Source organism: Sebastes umbrosus, chromosome 16, assembly GCF_015220745.1.
Source record: "Sebastes umbrosus isolate fSebUmb1 chromosome 16, fSebUmb1.pri, whole genome shotgun sequence".
Classification (NCBI taxonomy): domain Eukaryota; kingdom Metazoa; phylum Chordata; class Actinopteri; order Perciformes; family Sebastidae; genus Sebastes; species Sebastes umbrosus.
In genome coordinates this window covers 29,805,957-29,821,389 of record NC_051284.1, presented here as the reverse complement: position 1 = coordinate 29,821,389, position 15,433 = coordinate 29,805,957, and the positions used below count along the sequence as shown (strand labels likewise).

General features: G+C 43.6%; 1 protein-coding gene across 1 annotated transcript in view; it reads right to left on the bottom strand.

Annotated features, from left to right (window-relative positions):
• Positions 1–3,820: 3,820 nt before the first annotated feature.
• LOC119474756 (protein jagged-2-like) overlaps positions 3,821–15,433 on the bottom strand; it is a 64,933-nt gene continuing 53,320 nt past the window's right edge. The window contains 7 exon segments of the mRNA XM_037746963.1: positions 3,821–4,898; positions 5,301–5,460; positions 9,002–9,133; positions 11,479–11,739; positions 11,830–11,945; positions 12,144–12,257; positions 12,873–12,958. Coding sequence (XP_037602891.1) covers positions 4,384–4,898; positions 5,301–5,460; positions 9,002–9,133; positions 11,479–11,739; positions 11,830–11,945; positions 12,144–12,257; positions 12,873–12,958 — 1,384 coding nt within the window. The 3' untranslated portion in view covers positions 3,821–4,383.

Below are 15,433 nucleotides of genomic sequence, written 5' to 3'. Positions count from 1 at the left end.
TACGTTTGTTACGTTATTTAATGAGGCTAAATGCGAGATTGGGAGCATTCAACATGACGACGGCTGAGCTGGTGGCTGGTAGCTAACGGTGCTACTAGCAACAGTGCTAACAGAGACTTTGATTCTCATAAACCGTCGTTTTGGTCACATATGAGGTTGGCACAGGTTACCATGGTTACACGTCTCCAACCGGTCAAGGAGGCTCTCAGGAAGTGACGACGTAAATTACTGTTCAGTGCGTCGGAGAGATACATACTACGATTTATTCACACAAAAGTATGTTGAACGATAGAACACATATTTAGGGTGTAGTGCATAGTATGTGATTTTGGACGAAGTCTAAAAGCGACTACCGGACGCCAGTAAAACGTCTAAAAAGTGCTAAACAAAAGTAAAACAAAGTTATTTCTATTCAATTGTCATATTCTACCAAAATGGCCTGCATTGAACAATAAAATATTATAAATATGAGTTTTCAGTCCAAAATGGCGGCGGCGGACTTTCATCTCTCTGCTTCTGTACTCTTTGGTGAAATCTTGACAGGCATAGCAACAGTAACTAAGGGGGGTGGGGCTTAGTGAGCGGTCAGTTATAATGCAAAACCTTTGCCTCGAAAATGTGAACATAAGAAAAAAGGACAAACAAAATGAACTTTGGTATAAAATACTTTAATAAATAATAGGATTGTTCTAAGAACAAACAAACAAAAAAAATTCCACTAACAAACCAAGACTTACCAAATTTTGTACAAAATAATTACAATGTTCTGCACATTCAGCCCCTCCTGTGGGACTCACGCCACGTAAGATTTACTGACAGAATATGAATTTGGGGTTTTACATGATTTGCATCATTGACAAAAACATAAAATATTGAAAACATAATAGTGACGATATTTGACTCTTTTTTAGTGTTCACTACCGCTGTGGAGGTGATGCTAAGCGTCTCTCTCGTCTCCTGTGTGTTCTTAGTGCAGAAACAGACTCTTTACATAACTGGACAACAAGCACAACATCATCAACAACAACACAACTTGTTCCCTTCATTAGACCAGAATAGATACACGAGGAAGAGAGGCGGGGCCAAACATGTAGGATTCACACCATTCAATCCACACACCTTTAGATTCGTCTATGATGGGGCTTCAGGAGGGGGGATGGGGCGCAGCACAAGAAGGGTTTTCATACTCACTAAACACCCTGCTGCCCCGCGTGGCATCTCCACTGTCAACACACTGTAAAACAGTGAAGTACGAGCAGGCTTAAGAGAGAGAGAGAGACCGGCAGCAGTGCTTTCTACATTGTGTGGACCCTGTGACCCGTGAGTGTGTAGTGAAAATAGAAATTAGATGCATCAGCGCCGGTTTAACACTAGACTCTGATGCAGCATATTTTGTGACATTTGGAGTCCCTAATTAAGATGCAAGTAATGGATTAGGCATCTTGCAGCAGAGCTCTTCAGAACGTTTGATCTGGTGGTCTCTAAAATTTAGAAGGGGTTAGAAAATTACGCTGTAAAATCACATCCAAAATCTGTTTAATTTGCAATCTGATGCACCAATACTTCCCACAAGTAGCTGACTTCATGCTGGGAGTATTAAATAAGTGAACAAGGGAGTCATTTTGGACTCAGCTTAAGTCATTTTCCCAGCCAATTCACCAGGGAAAACGTTGAAATTGTACGTTTCTGCAAGCGTGATTACGAGGCTGATATTCAACGTATCCTGTGGTTTGCAGAAACGTACAATGCCAACATGTTTTTCTAGCGACTGGGTTGCATTTTTCATGATACAACTGGACAAAAAAGTGCAGCAATACACCCGTCTGGTTTCTTTAATTCCTGCAATGTTCAACCTGCAGCATTATTTCAAAGTGAAAGTGGATCTGTGAAGGGTTCAGGCAAAATAAACGATTTGATGTCTCACATCTCCAGACGTTTTTGGAGAAAGATTTGTAGCTTTCTCCATTTACAAATATCTGTTACACAAAAGGAAAATGTCTGATCCTCTGTTGCTTCAGATGCTAACAGGGTGTTTTTAATATTTAAATACGTACGTACATAGGACATGAAACAACAGCATGAAATGTGGAAAAAAGCAGAAACAGTATTTGCCAAATAATTGTCAGTGGACTGAACTAAAGCATCATTTAAAACCTGTCTTACTAAAACAAAAAAAAGAGCATTGAAATCAACGACACTTAGATTGCTGAATCTAAAGATTAGATGATTTGAATCTGTGGGTGAAGAGGGGCTCCTGAAACATCATTTGCAAACTGGGATACTTGAACCATTTAATAACAATGAAATGGTTTTAAAAGGTCATAAGACGTCACGGTTTGTAGGTGTAGAAGGGCTGTTTGAAATAATCTGAACTCTCAGAAACCTCATGTGTTCACACTAAGAGCGGAGCAAACTTTTTGTGCAGCGCGACTACATACAAAGCCAATGCAAAGAGGCATTCGTGGGAGTTGAAATATTTCAAATTGAGCGAGAAATTTGCGTGTCGCCGTGTCACCCAGAGCTACGACAGTACATCATATCTGTACAGAGACCGGACCAGACTCTGTGTATAAACCACAAACTGTCTACGGTAGAAACAACAACGTCGCTGCTGTATTTATGGCTTTATGTTGAGTGTTGATAGAGCAGCTGCATAGCCTGACACTGATCCCTCCAGACTCCATTCAGAAAACAAGCATTTTAAGAGTTGTTTGCTTGTCGTCTTGCAAACAGACCTGACAAAGCATGAATTCAGACTTTTTACAAATCAACATCATTATGCGGTTATTTCAGCATCCTTTTGATCCGTTTATTGCAATTAAATCACAGCGCAATCTGTTTATTTTGGATTCATACCGCAGCAGCGACAGGTGGCTTGCAAGATACAGTCAGTGCAATGGCACTGTACGTGAATACAGCTCGCCGCCGGGTGACGTTATGAACCCAGACCTACGGCGTTTGGTTGTCTGACATATCTGTGATTTCCACAACATGTACAAAGCAGCAACGGTGTTTATGTCTTCCATGGTTGATGGAGGAAAGAAAAGTTGCTCTTGGTGCGAACACAGCATTAGACTTAAACAGCTGTTATAGAAAAGTGAATGTTGAGAGGAAATCTGTTTTTTAGGGGAGCAAAAAGAAGTTTCCAATGAAATGAACCGTTGGAAAGAGATCCTAACAACCTCTCACAATGACTGACAGTCCCAACAAACAGCTCTCCAAACTCTGTATTTGTGTTCTTAACAGCTGTAACGAATAATCACAACACATAAAGACAAACAATCATAATCTGTTTTTCTTTTTAAAACCAATGCTCATGATTCAGTGGGACCCTGGACACAGTCCGAACATCTGTATAAAACCTGTCATAAGTGTCGACAGACACTAACAAACGGAATGACATCATTTAAAAAACAAAAAAAAACAACAACCACAAAAACTTTAGAATAACTATGGTACAAAGCATCACTTAAGTTACTAAATTCAAATATACACAGCCATTTGTTTCATATTTACATATGTACAACGCAAAGAAAATAACATTTAATGTGGCATGAAGAGTTGTTACTAGGACATCTTTCCCTTTATATGTGTTTCAATTCTGCATAAACTCTATAGGAGGAGAGAAAAGGAGAAAACAACGAGGGCTGAAGGCACTTTTCTACCAAACAAATACTGAAAAGAATCCCCATGCGGACTCGCAGGAAGCAGTGACATAATTATTTAAAAAGGATATAAGTAAGAACCTTTAACACAAAAATGGAAAAGATGTTTATGAATGTAAACAAAACATGCCATACAGTGGATTCTCTGTGCCAACTTTCAAGGACTTAAATGGATATAAAATCTTTTTTTTTTTGTTTGTTTGTTTTGTTTTGTTTTATAAAAAGACATGATATCAAGACGGAGTAGAAAAGGCCCGCAGGTTTGGGCTAAGGCAGACAGGAAACAGTAGAAATAATGTTAACAGCTGCCAGCCGATGACGTCCAGTTAGATCTCCGAGGACAAAAGAGGAAAAAAGGGGATTCGTTCTGATGAAAAGAGTTTGTAAACAGAAAAAATAAAAATCAGGAGCGGTGAAAATAAAATTCTTCTTGATTCCAACAGTGTGACGAGAAAACCAGAAATCCAGAAGCTGTGATGTTTATTTTCTTTTTTTTGTTATTTTTCTGTATTTTTTTGTAGTTTTTTTGGTAAAAGAATCCTCCGTGCTGCAGACAAAGAAGTTAAATAAGGTGTGACAAACAAAAAAATAGAAAATTAAAGCATCTGTAATCTTCACTTTTGGTGCTTTTAAGAGTTGAAAAGTCGTTGAAGACATCGCAGTTTTATTCTCTGTGACTCAGGAAGGATGCGTCGTCCTCCTCCTCATCCTCCTGTGCTCATACATAGTGGTCTTTAATGTCCTCGCTGAGCTTGGCGGCGTTCAGGTTTTTACACCGGTTGTCTTTGGGGCTGTACGCCGTCCGGTGCGGCGCCTTGACGGGACCGCTGCGCGACGTGCAGATGACCGCTCCCTTACCCATCACCCCCCTGTCCTGCGGCGCCACCGCTATGGAGCACTTCTGCGGCGGACACTTCTCCCCGATGCCCAGCGCCCTCTCCTCGTCTTCCTCCTGCTCCCCCTCCTGCTCCCCTTCCTCCTCGCCCTCGGCCCCGTCGCACGTCCTGTCGGAGGGACCCATCAGTTTCTTGCATTCGTACTGAATGTCTTTGTCGCGGTTGTCCTTGAGGGCGTTGCTCCGCAGCGGCTCCAGCTGGTTGTTGACCGTGGTGTCCTCGGATCGGGCCGCTCTCTCGCGCTCTTTCTTCCTCTTGCGGGTCCACCAGACGCAGACGACGATGCAGAAGATCCAGAGGACGCCGAAGACGACGCACAGCACCGGGACCAGGTAACCTGAAGGAGGGAGTCGGAGGACATGTTAGAAGGACATTTATTATTATTTCTGTGTAAGAAAATAAAGAGCTCTTGACTCTGTTTTGCTTGAACTTGCCCCATTCACACACTGAAACTAGAAAAATGCACTCAGTAGAGTGGATGTGTCTCCCTCTCCCCTCCCAAAGAAAAAAGAGTTGAATCTCAATTATCCGTCCCGACGGTAGCGGCTAGAAGGGAGCCTGCAAACTGTGGAAACTCTTGCAAGATTGTTAAGGTTAGGCATCGATCTCGAATAGTTAAAGGTCGGTTCGACGATGTTGGAAAGCTAACAAAATTTGAAAGTAGCATCGCCTCAGGAGCTCCGTCTAAACCCCCCCTATATTTACCTATATAAGACATAATGAGGGACATGCAACTCACCGACAGGCGGCGGCTCCACCTGCGTCTCCACTTTGACCTCCACCACGGCCAGCATGACGGTGCTGTTGTGGCGTTTGGAGAGGGCGCCGATGATGGTGCTGGCCGCCTTCTGGATCTGGCCGCGATCGCTGTCCTTGGACCGCCCGTCCTGCTCAAAGGACTGCACACAGATGGAGGACAGACAGGAATGAAGTTGTTTTGCATTAAACGCTGCATTCCACATGTTTGAAGAAAAAGGACCAGCTTGAGGCCACATTTGAGATTTGGAGAAATGGTCATGTGAATTTGGAGGTTTTGTTGTATTAGAGAGGTTTCTGAGAGGATCCAGTAACATACAGAAATAAGTTCCTGCTCTCGGCTGCATTGTTTGTTTTAAGGAGCTTTTGAGCATCTGAGAGCTCCCTAAAACCACTCTCTAAAACGGTCTGCAATCATTTAAAGAAAAGCCGATTTGTAGGTAATGAATGAAACATGCAAAAGCTCTGAGTTAAGTGAAGGAACTGGCAGATTCAATGAGTACAGTAGAGAAAGAAAATAAAGCCCAAATGGTCAGAGAGTTGCTGGAGGCCACGCAGAGAGAGAAAAACACACATTCATCCATCAGAATAAAAGAGATTCTCCTCCTAACATCTGGCAGGCTGCGGACCCCCCCCCCTGCTGAGACCACAGAGGGTGGAGTTAATTGCCTAATAAGGTGCTGAGGGGGGCAGAGGGGGATTAGCTGTGTGCTGTGCAGTTCAATTAGGACAAACAATAGAGAACAGGCCAGCTGTGCTCGGCCGGGGACAAACACTCCTCTTTTCTTCTGCTCGGCTCATTCACACACCTCTAGCCCCGCCCACAACGTGACTGACGGACCACATCACAGCGACGCCAGGACGAGTACCCAACCTCAGTACTGAGGACTGTGTCCGAGAATCCAAAATGATGATCATCTAATCTATCGTCAATCCATTCAAATATTTAATCGCAAATTAATCACACATTTTATTTCTGTTCAAAATGTACATTAAAAGGAGATTTGTCAAGTATTTAATCCTCTTATCAACATGGGAGTGTATAAATATGCTGCTTTATGCAAATGTATGTATATATTTATTATTGTAAATCAATTAACAACACAAAACAATGACAGATATTGTCCAGAAACCCTCACAGGTACTGCATTTAGCATAAAACAATATGCTCCAATCATAACATGGCAAACTGCAGCCCAACAGGCAACAACAGCTGTCAGTGTGTCAGTGTGCTGACTTGACTATGACTTGCCCCAAACTGCATGTGATTATCATAAAGTGAGCATGTCTGTAAAGGGGAGACTCGTGGGTACCCATAGAACCCATTTACATTCACACATCTGGAGGTCAGAGGTCAAGGGACCCCTTTGAAAATGGCTGTGCCAGTTTTTCCTCGCCAAAATTTAACACAAGTCTCGCCTCTCTCTATGACAGCAGGCCATTTCTAACAGGTATAAACATTTTCTGCCTCCAGAGGTGGTAGGACGAGACTAGCTTCAAGTATACCGATGAAAAACATCTAACTGGTCTCTCGAGGCTTCACTGAAGCATGTCTGACTGTCGCTTCCGAATATTTTTCTAAAACTACTTGAAGATCTGTTGATTTTCCTCCCAACACACTCCACGCAGCCTCAACAAGTCGAGATAAAGCAGCGACGCCTCACTCTGTGAACGAAGACGAACCGAGCGCTGCTCCTTGTTTCCCACACACTCACTGAAACATATTGAACCACTTGTTTCTCGCTCAGGTTGGAGGCCTCGCAGCGGAGCGTTTCAGGCATTTACAAACACGCCGAGAGGCTTTGGAAGAGAACAAATCGACGCGAGCCGCCGCGAAGGCTCGCCGGGATTATAAAGATTTCACCCACACTTGGAAATGAGCGCTGACATTTTGCTGCAACACGAGTCGGCAGCGAGTGGGAGTGAGTTTTTTTTATATAAAAGCCTTGTTGTGGGGTTTGGGTGGATGTCAGGTTGGCCACTCCTTTTCCTGTATCTGTCGCTCAAAACGGGCCTGAAAACATCAGAGGAGCGAGAACTAATCCCCTCCATTAAAAGCTTAGAGCCCCAAAGTGACTGATTTCCCCCGAGTCTGGGTGGCCGAGAGAGACGGAGAAGAAGGAGGGAAGACAGAGAGAGAAAGAGGGGTAGAAAAGACAGCAACAAAGAAAGAGAAAAGAAAGCAAATGAATGCAGGAGGAGGTGAAAGAGAAGGAAAGAAGAAGGAGAGCAGAGATCAGCAAGGTGTCCCAACAGAAACGCTAAATCTCATCCAGATGTTGTTAAAAGCTTCAAACGCCTCTCCCCCCTTCTGTCTTTTCTCTTTCTTGTTTCTGTTTCTTTTCTTTTTTTTTCAAACAAAGAGAGGAAGAGACAGAAAATAGAACAAGTTCAGATTTTACTGGATTCCTCTGGAAACCATTTGCAGCGACAAATCCAGTGTGATTTAACAAAGTGGGAGAAGAAAAAAGAGGGAAAGTTGAGAGAAGGCAGCAGCTTCTAAACCTGGAGATGTGTGTTACTCTGTCAACGAGTATTTATATATCAACCTCATTAATGTACATTATTGATGGTTGGTAACTTCAGGTGTGCTAACTTTCAGGTTTATCTCTAAATAAAGTGGTCTAGATCATCTGGCTAAACTTGTGTTTCTTGACACGTTTGACTTGTAGCAACATTTCTGTGTTGCCGTCATCTCAGCAATCAACCGATCCAAAGTGTTTCCCATGTGACCTGATGTAGGTTTCTGCATGATGACGCTGCTGCATATTCAGTTTTCTAGTCAGTGTATAACATTACATACAGTAACTTAGATGGCGGTCGGCATGCCGAGTACCGGCAGGAAGCTAAGCAACATACTGCTGTGGACGCCACGTTAGTTCTGATCCGAAAGTCACACAATAACACAAACTAACTAACTGATCGATGCAGCGGTAGACCAGCTACTCCCGTGTTCTGAGAGGTGAAGTTACTGTTTTTGTGAATGGAGTCTGGTGGCGTTGAAAACAGCGATATAACGGCTTCAGTTCCCCGTCAGAAAGGGCGAGGTGGCGAGGTAGAGCGGTGAAAATATTCTAAATATAGCGTACACTTAAACTGTACTTGCCGGTAGCCCACCAACCGCCATCTAAGTCTTCAAAGTCACCAGACTCCATTCACAAAAACAGTAATTTTACCTCACAGAACACGGGAGTATACATACAACCCCACTTCAAAAAATCGAAACTAACCCTTTCAGATATTTCCAAACTTAGCAGCTAACGTTGACTGAGCTCGTGCTAGCGTTCACATTATTCATAACCTTATTGATTAGCTCACTTTGGTAACCTACATCACTGCTTTTTGCTAACGGTCTGCTTCACAGACTTCAATGGAGTAGTAACACCAAGAAAAAAGTTTTTCTCTGTACGTACTTAAAGGTAGCGAATAATAAATTAAATGCATGATTAAATATTAATGTTAATGAAATAAATATAGGCTTTTTTTCACGGCTGCTCTAGCAGAAATATCGTGGACTGTATAAACCACATTTCCATGGATGAACACGGTTAGCAGACGGTATTTTTAAATATAAGACCACCACTAAAAGACAGTCTCATTATTGGGCCAATACTGTATATCAATGTGTGTGTGGGCATCAGAAATGTGTGTATGTGTGTGTGTGTGTGTGTGTGTAATAATCACCATGGCGACCTCCACGGCGTCACTATTGGAGTAGGACAGGTCGCAGAGGATGAGCAGCGCTCGCTCCTCGGCCAGCGTCTGAGTCACGGGGAGGTACCTCAGCTCGGAGCAGATGTTCTCTACAGTGGTGCCCTGCCACACACACACACACACACACAGATAAGACAGATTAGTATCTGCACTGCTGGCGAGGAACAATCAGCTTCTAATTCCTCTTAACTCTGTTTCAGATGCAGGTAATCAGAGCTCAGCGGGGGGGGGGGGGGGATCGTGGCTCAGATCTCAGATCAGTATCTCGTCAGAGGAACGGAGTCATTTCCATTCATAAAACTGGATTCAGACCCGCCGCAGGGGGTCAGCTAAGGTTTCATGATACAGTAGTAAACAACAGAAAACACCAGAGAAGATGTAAGCTCCATTGAGGACGGAGAACGTCGGCCTCTTTAACCGGAGCTTTATGGACGTCTTCTCTCGCTGCAGTTAACGAGAGAGTATTTAAAATATGAAGACATGATGCTTTGTGGTTTTAATAGTCTGTATCACAGCAAGACTTTAAATGCAGCTCTGTTGTGAGACATTTCATCACCTCTGATAGAGCAGCTGTGAGTTCTCACTGAGAGAAACATCTGAAGTAAGCCTGAAGAGACAGTTGAAAACCACCAACAAGCCTCTGATCCAATTATCAAGTCATTCTTCATCCTTGTTGATGCGTCATGTCATAACAACACATTTGAAATCATTTTCCTCTCCCACCCTGGATTGTTAACATTCGATAATTGCTGGATGTTTAACAGTCCAGGGTCGGGATAAAAATGACTTCAAATGTCTTGAATCTGAAACCGCCCGTGTCGTTCTTCACCGAATCCAGATGAGTCAGTTTCTGAGTTGTCTCATGATATAAATTCTCACATCGTCCAGCCCTAACATGCATCGTGTAACTTCCTCGTGAAGACATTGATGTTTGGAGGCTGAGAGGAAACAAATCCATGGAGGGAGTTTTTATCAGATTTGGACTTCTTCTTTGTTGATGAAAAATAAAAACTTTGTATGTGGTGGGAGAAAAGCTGACAGCGGTAACATCAGTCAGGACTAAAGGACGGTTTATACTTCTGCGTTGATGCGTAGCCTACGCCGTAGTCTGACATGCACCTCCCGAAAAATGTAGACGACGCAGACCGCAGCAGCTGTGATTGGTCCGCTCGGTAACATCACATTTCCTCCCACGCAAAATCACCCTCCTTCTGCGTCAAGCGGTTCAACCAGGGTCTGAAATTAACTGTTTTCACTTCCTGCCACTGTGGAAGACAAGTATTTTTTTTTTTGTCTGAAACTCAGAAATTTGATCTGCCACTTTTAAAAACATTAGGATTATTTAAATATTTGCTTTGATTAAAAAAATCTTGGCAAGCTGCTTAGTTATGAAGTTAGGAAGTCAAGTTAAATTAGGTCATAATTCTCTCTCTATTATATATTTTATATTGTTGTGAAAACATCTCCTAACAACTGGATTTATTCAAGTTTCTCACCAAAAACTCAATTTTACGAGATTACATTTGAACACATCGTGATAACGTTGTAATTCACCTTCACCCAATAGTCCTTTTTCCTGAGCAGACTTTGAACGTCTCATAATAATATCTTAATGGCACCTCCGTTAACATTAGTAGCTTTGTTATTTAACTCTCCTCCTGCTGATTTCAACACAGGTTTGTTCTTCACAGTGTTGCATTATCAGGGAATAATAGGGTGTATCCCCTCAGGTTTAGTAGCGCCATGCTGTTGAGTGTTTTTTTTTTCCGCCACCATGGCTACGGCCCCAAACAAACTGAAACATGATACAGCGTACATATGTGTCATTGTGCATGAGTAACTGTCAGAAAGCATCAAAGAGGAATCAATAGTCATGGAGGCATGAGATGCCAAGAACTCAGATAACTAGGAACCGGTTCTCTATTCCCATCACTAGCGTTTTCCCTGCCTGCCAAAGTGGCAGGTGTACTGATGATTTCACCCGCCACCGCCAACAATTTACCCGCATTTGGCAGGTGCTAATTTCAGACCCCGGGTTCAACGGTCGTCTCCTCCGACGTCTTCTCTCTTTTCTGCGTTGGCAGTAATTTCAGTAAAAGTAACTGTTGTTCAACATTTATATGATCAGCTCAGTTTCAGTCGCCATTGTTTGAAGTACACGAAGAACACAGCGGCGTAGAGACGCCAACGCCAGCGAGCGTTTTGGCAGAGCGACGCAGACACAACAGCTCACGAGTAGAGCCTACGTACAGCTATAAATCAGTCTAAAGTTTAGTTGAAGCTCGAGCCCACGTCTTCACTGTTTCGATTAATTGTTTTGTGAATAAAATGTTGAAAAGTTAAAATTGTCCTTCTTAAAATGACTTAAGTCCACAAATAAACATATTAAAAGCTACTATTTTATATCACCTCTATAACTTCACTACGTTATCTAAAAAGTTCCTCACCTGCGGCACTTTGTCCTTCTTGAAGATGAGCGTGATGCGAGCGCAGCTGTTGTCAAGGTAACCGCTGTTGGGCTCACACTGGGTGTGCAGGGGCGTCGGGGGATCGGGCGTCGAACACACGCCCCACTGGTGGCACGGCGGCGAGAAGCAGGTGAGGAACTGATGCTCCACGCACTCGTGGCCTCCGGGGCACGACGGAGGGTTGACGTCTGGAGGAGGCAGAGCCTTCGGGAGGAGGCAGGGCCGCCGACCACACCGCACCTGGAAGAACACGGCGGTCAGTCATTTCACTCACAGAACTGGATGACCAACAGGTTATTATAAAAACAGCGTCTTTACTGCGAGCCTGACCTTGGAGCAGTGAACGTATCCGTTGACACAATGGCAGGCGTTACACTCCTCCTCCCACCGGCTGCCGTGAGGAAACTGCAGGCCGGCGTGACGACACGGCTTCCCGAGTCCGATGACTGGAGAGAATATAGGAGAGGACAGAACGAAGTAGTCAATATTCTTTATTTAAAGGGTAACTTACTGGACCAATTAGTCACTTAGACACAAAAACAAGGGAAAATAGGGTCCAGGTTGAAAAATATCTTAGTTACCCTTTAACCGATGTACTGCAGGAAATCCACCAACCCTAATAAAGTAATATTTATGGTACTCACACTCCTGACAGCGAGCTCCAGCGTGTCCCGGAGGACAGACGCAGCGGTAGCCATTGATCTCATCCATGCAGGTTGAACCTTCGGCGCAAGGAGACGACTGACACTCGTCTATGTCTGGAAGAGAAACCACAGAGCTGTTATTTTAAACACGTGCACGGAGAATATTAACATCCAGGTAACAACTATGATCTCTTATTGAGTTTGGTGACACTTATTAATAATCAGAGCTGCAGGACCTTTTCAGTGTCTTAACTTTTACGTTTCACACAGGTCTTATAGCGTTGTTGGTCTCTCCTTTAAGTCTTTCTCTTTCTGCAGCTTAACTTTAGCTGAGAGAAGCTTTGAGAGGTTTCAACGTTATATTCAAACATCTTCAATGACTGATGGAATCCAGAGGATCGCTCTCAGCACAATGGCTTTATAGCAGGTTGGTTTGAAACGCTTCAATTGGATAACACTCTGGTTCTGAAAGGGCTTTTCTGAGGAGATTTCTCCCAGAAGGCCGCGGGAGAGCGCACCGACCCGTCTGACGGAGCCTCCCGCTCTGACCTCGGCTCAGAGGCAGAGGGGAGAGGTTAAGACCGTCTTCCTAAAAGGCTTCCTAATCTGTCGCCCTGAAACAATCGGCTCACGCTCCCCCCCGCCGCGACCTTTCACCTCTGACCCTCCCCGGCCCCGGCTGACCCCTCCACACACCACAACCCCCCCCTCCAGTTCCCAGGGACTCACTGATGCGGCAGTCCGGTCCGGCGAATCCAGGAGCGCATTCGCAGCGGAACCAGTTCACACCGTCGACGCAGATGCCGCCGTTGTAGCTGCAGGAAAAGAAACAGGAAGAAACACGTGAAGTCACTGCTGCTGCAGACCAGAAACCCCCCAAAACAAACTGAACCCTTATGAACATTCAACACTGTAGTGGGCTCAGTTTTAAAGCTAGAGTGAAGATACTGGTATCATATGAAACTAAAAAACCTAATGAATCCATCGGTACCAACCATGTCATACTAGCTTGTCATGAAGGAGGTTAAATAACGCTCCAAACTTACGCTAAATGTTTAGCGAGGAAAAACTGTCATGGCCATTTTCAAAGGGGTCCCTTGACCTCTGACCTCCAGATATGTGAATGTAAATGGGTTCTATGGGTACCCACGAGTCTCCCCTTTACAGACATGCTCACTTTATGATAATCACATGCAGTTTGGGGCAAGTCATAGTCAAGTCAGCACACTGACACACTGACAGCTGTTGTTGCCTGTTGGGCTGCAGTTTGACATGTTATGATTGGAGCATATTGTTTTATGCTAAATGCAGTACCTGTGAGGGTTTCTGGACAATATCTTTCATTGTTTTGTGTTGTTAATTGATTTACAATAATAAATATATACATACATTTACATAAAGCAGCATATTTGTCCACTCCATGTTGTTTAGAGTATTAAATACCTGACAAATCTCTCTTTAAGGTACATTTTGAACGGATAAAAAATGTGCGATTAATCGTGATTAACTATTTGAATCGATTGACAGCTCTAGTTACCTCACTTTCTAAGAATTTCCTAAAAAGGAGTTCATATGAAACTGGTTATTCCCCAGGAAGTTCCAATGTCACAATTAGATTCACCAATGTAACTTCCCTTTTCTCTAGAACTATGATCTAATAAAAGAGTCACTTATCATCCGTTTTGAATCTTTCTCCATTTCACTACGACGACTCCAGCATTACATCATGTCAAGAACACTTGACCAGTTTGTAGTAAATTATTAGGAAAGTGAAGAAGATAAAGTATTTCCACCGGTTCCTGCTGATGACTGTAACAGGTAAGGTAAGAACTCACTACAGAAACAGCTCCACTACTATAAGACCATATTAACCCACTGAGGTCAGAGACTACAAACTCTCAGACTTTTTATTTTCCCGCAGAGTTTCCAGAGACTCTGAGAGTGTCGGCAGGCTTGAGGCTGATCCCAGATCAATGTCCAGACTTCATATGTAAATCCCTGCTGACCACATACTGAGCCCCCCCAACACCTCCACCCCTCTCAGCTACCCCCCCAGGTCGAGGCTGCTGAATGGTGAGAGGGGCGTCTCTCTCTTCACACTCTCCTGACCCCCTTCTCCTCCCAAAACCAGATCCACCACTAATCCACCTGTCAGTCATGGTAGAGGAGATTGAGGAGGGTGAGGAGGGTGAGGAGGGTGAGGAGGGGGGGACGCTTTTGTCCTGGGTAGCTTCTCTGATACAGAGAAGCTGTCAGGAGTCCCTGATGTTTCCTACAATTGTGTGATTTTTACTGTTCAAAATGTACCTTAAAGGGAGATTTGTCAAGTATTTAATCCTCTTATCAGCATGGGAGTGGGTAAATATGCTGTTTTATGTAAATATATGTATAATTTTATTATTGCAAATCAATTAACAACACAAAACAATGACAGATATTGATCCAGAAACCCTCACAGGTACTGCATTTAGCATAAAACAATATGCTCCAATCATAACATGTCAAACTGCAGCCCAACAGACAACAACAGCTGTCAGTGTGTCAGTGTGCTGACTTGACTATGACTTGCCCCAAACTGCATGTGATTATCATAAAGTGGGCATGTCTGTAAAGGGGAGACTCGTGGGTACCCAGAGAACCCATTTACATTCACTGATCTGGAGGTCAGAGGTCAAGGGACCCCTTTGAAAATGGCCATGACAGTTTTTCCTCGCCAAACTTTTGCGCAAGTTTGGAGCATTATTTAGCCTTCTTCGCGACAAGCTAGGATGACATGGTTGGTACCAATGGATTCCTTAGGTTTTCTAGTTTCATATGATACCAGTATCTTTGTTATTGTCTTAATGTGTTAAAGAAATGTGTGGCTTTATTATCATGTTAACTTTGACAGCTCTGGTAAAAATGTCTTGTTTTGTTCGACTAACAGCCCAAAACCCCAAAAGATTTAAATAAATCAGAGAAAAGCAGCAAATCCTCACGCAACCTCGCATCCTCAATCTTAAAAGTGAAAATCTCGGATGCATAACATCAGTTTTGCAGGATGAGAGCAAAGTGTGAGAGTCGCTGTAGCTGCTACCAACGCTCTGTTTCATATCCTCAAGTCAAAACGATGCAGCTCAGCTTGTTAGAATTCATCCAGAGTGACTCACAAATGATGCAAAAGTCAAACCGGGCCGATGTTTCTACGTTAATAACAGCAAGGGCGAGGATCAAAGGTGCCGCACCCAGCAGTGATAAATGGTTTAATATAGGGCTGCAGTTCAGACCACCTCGGAGGGATCAACTCCCAG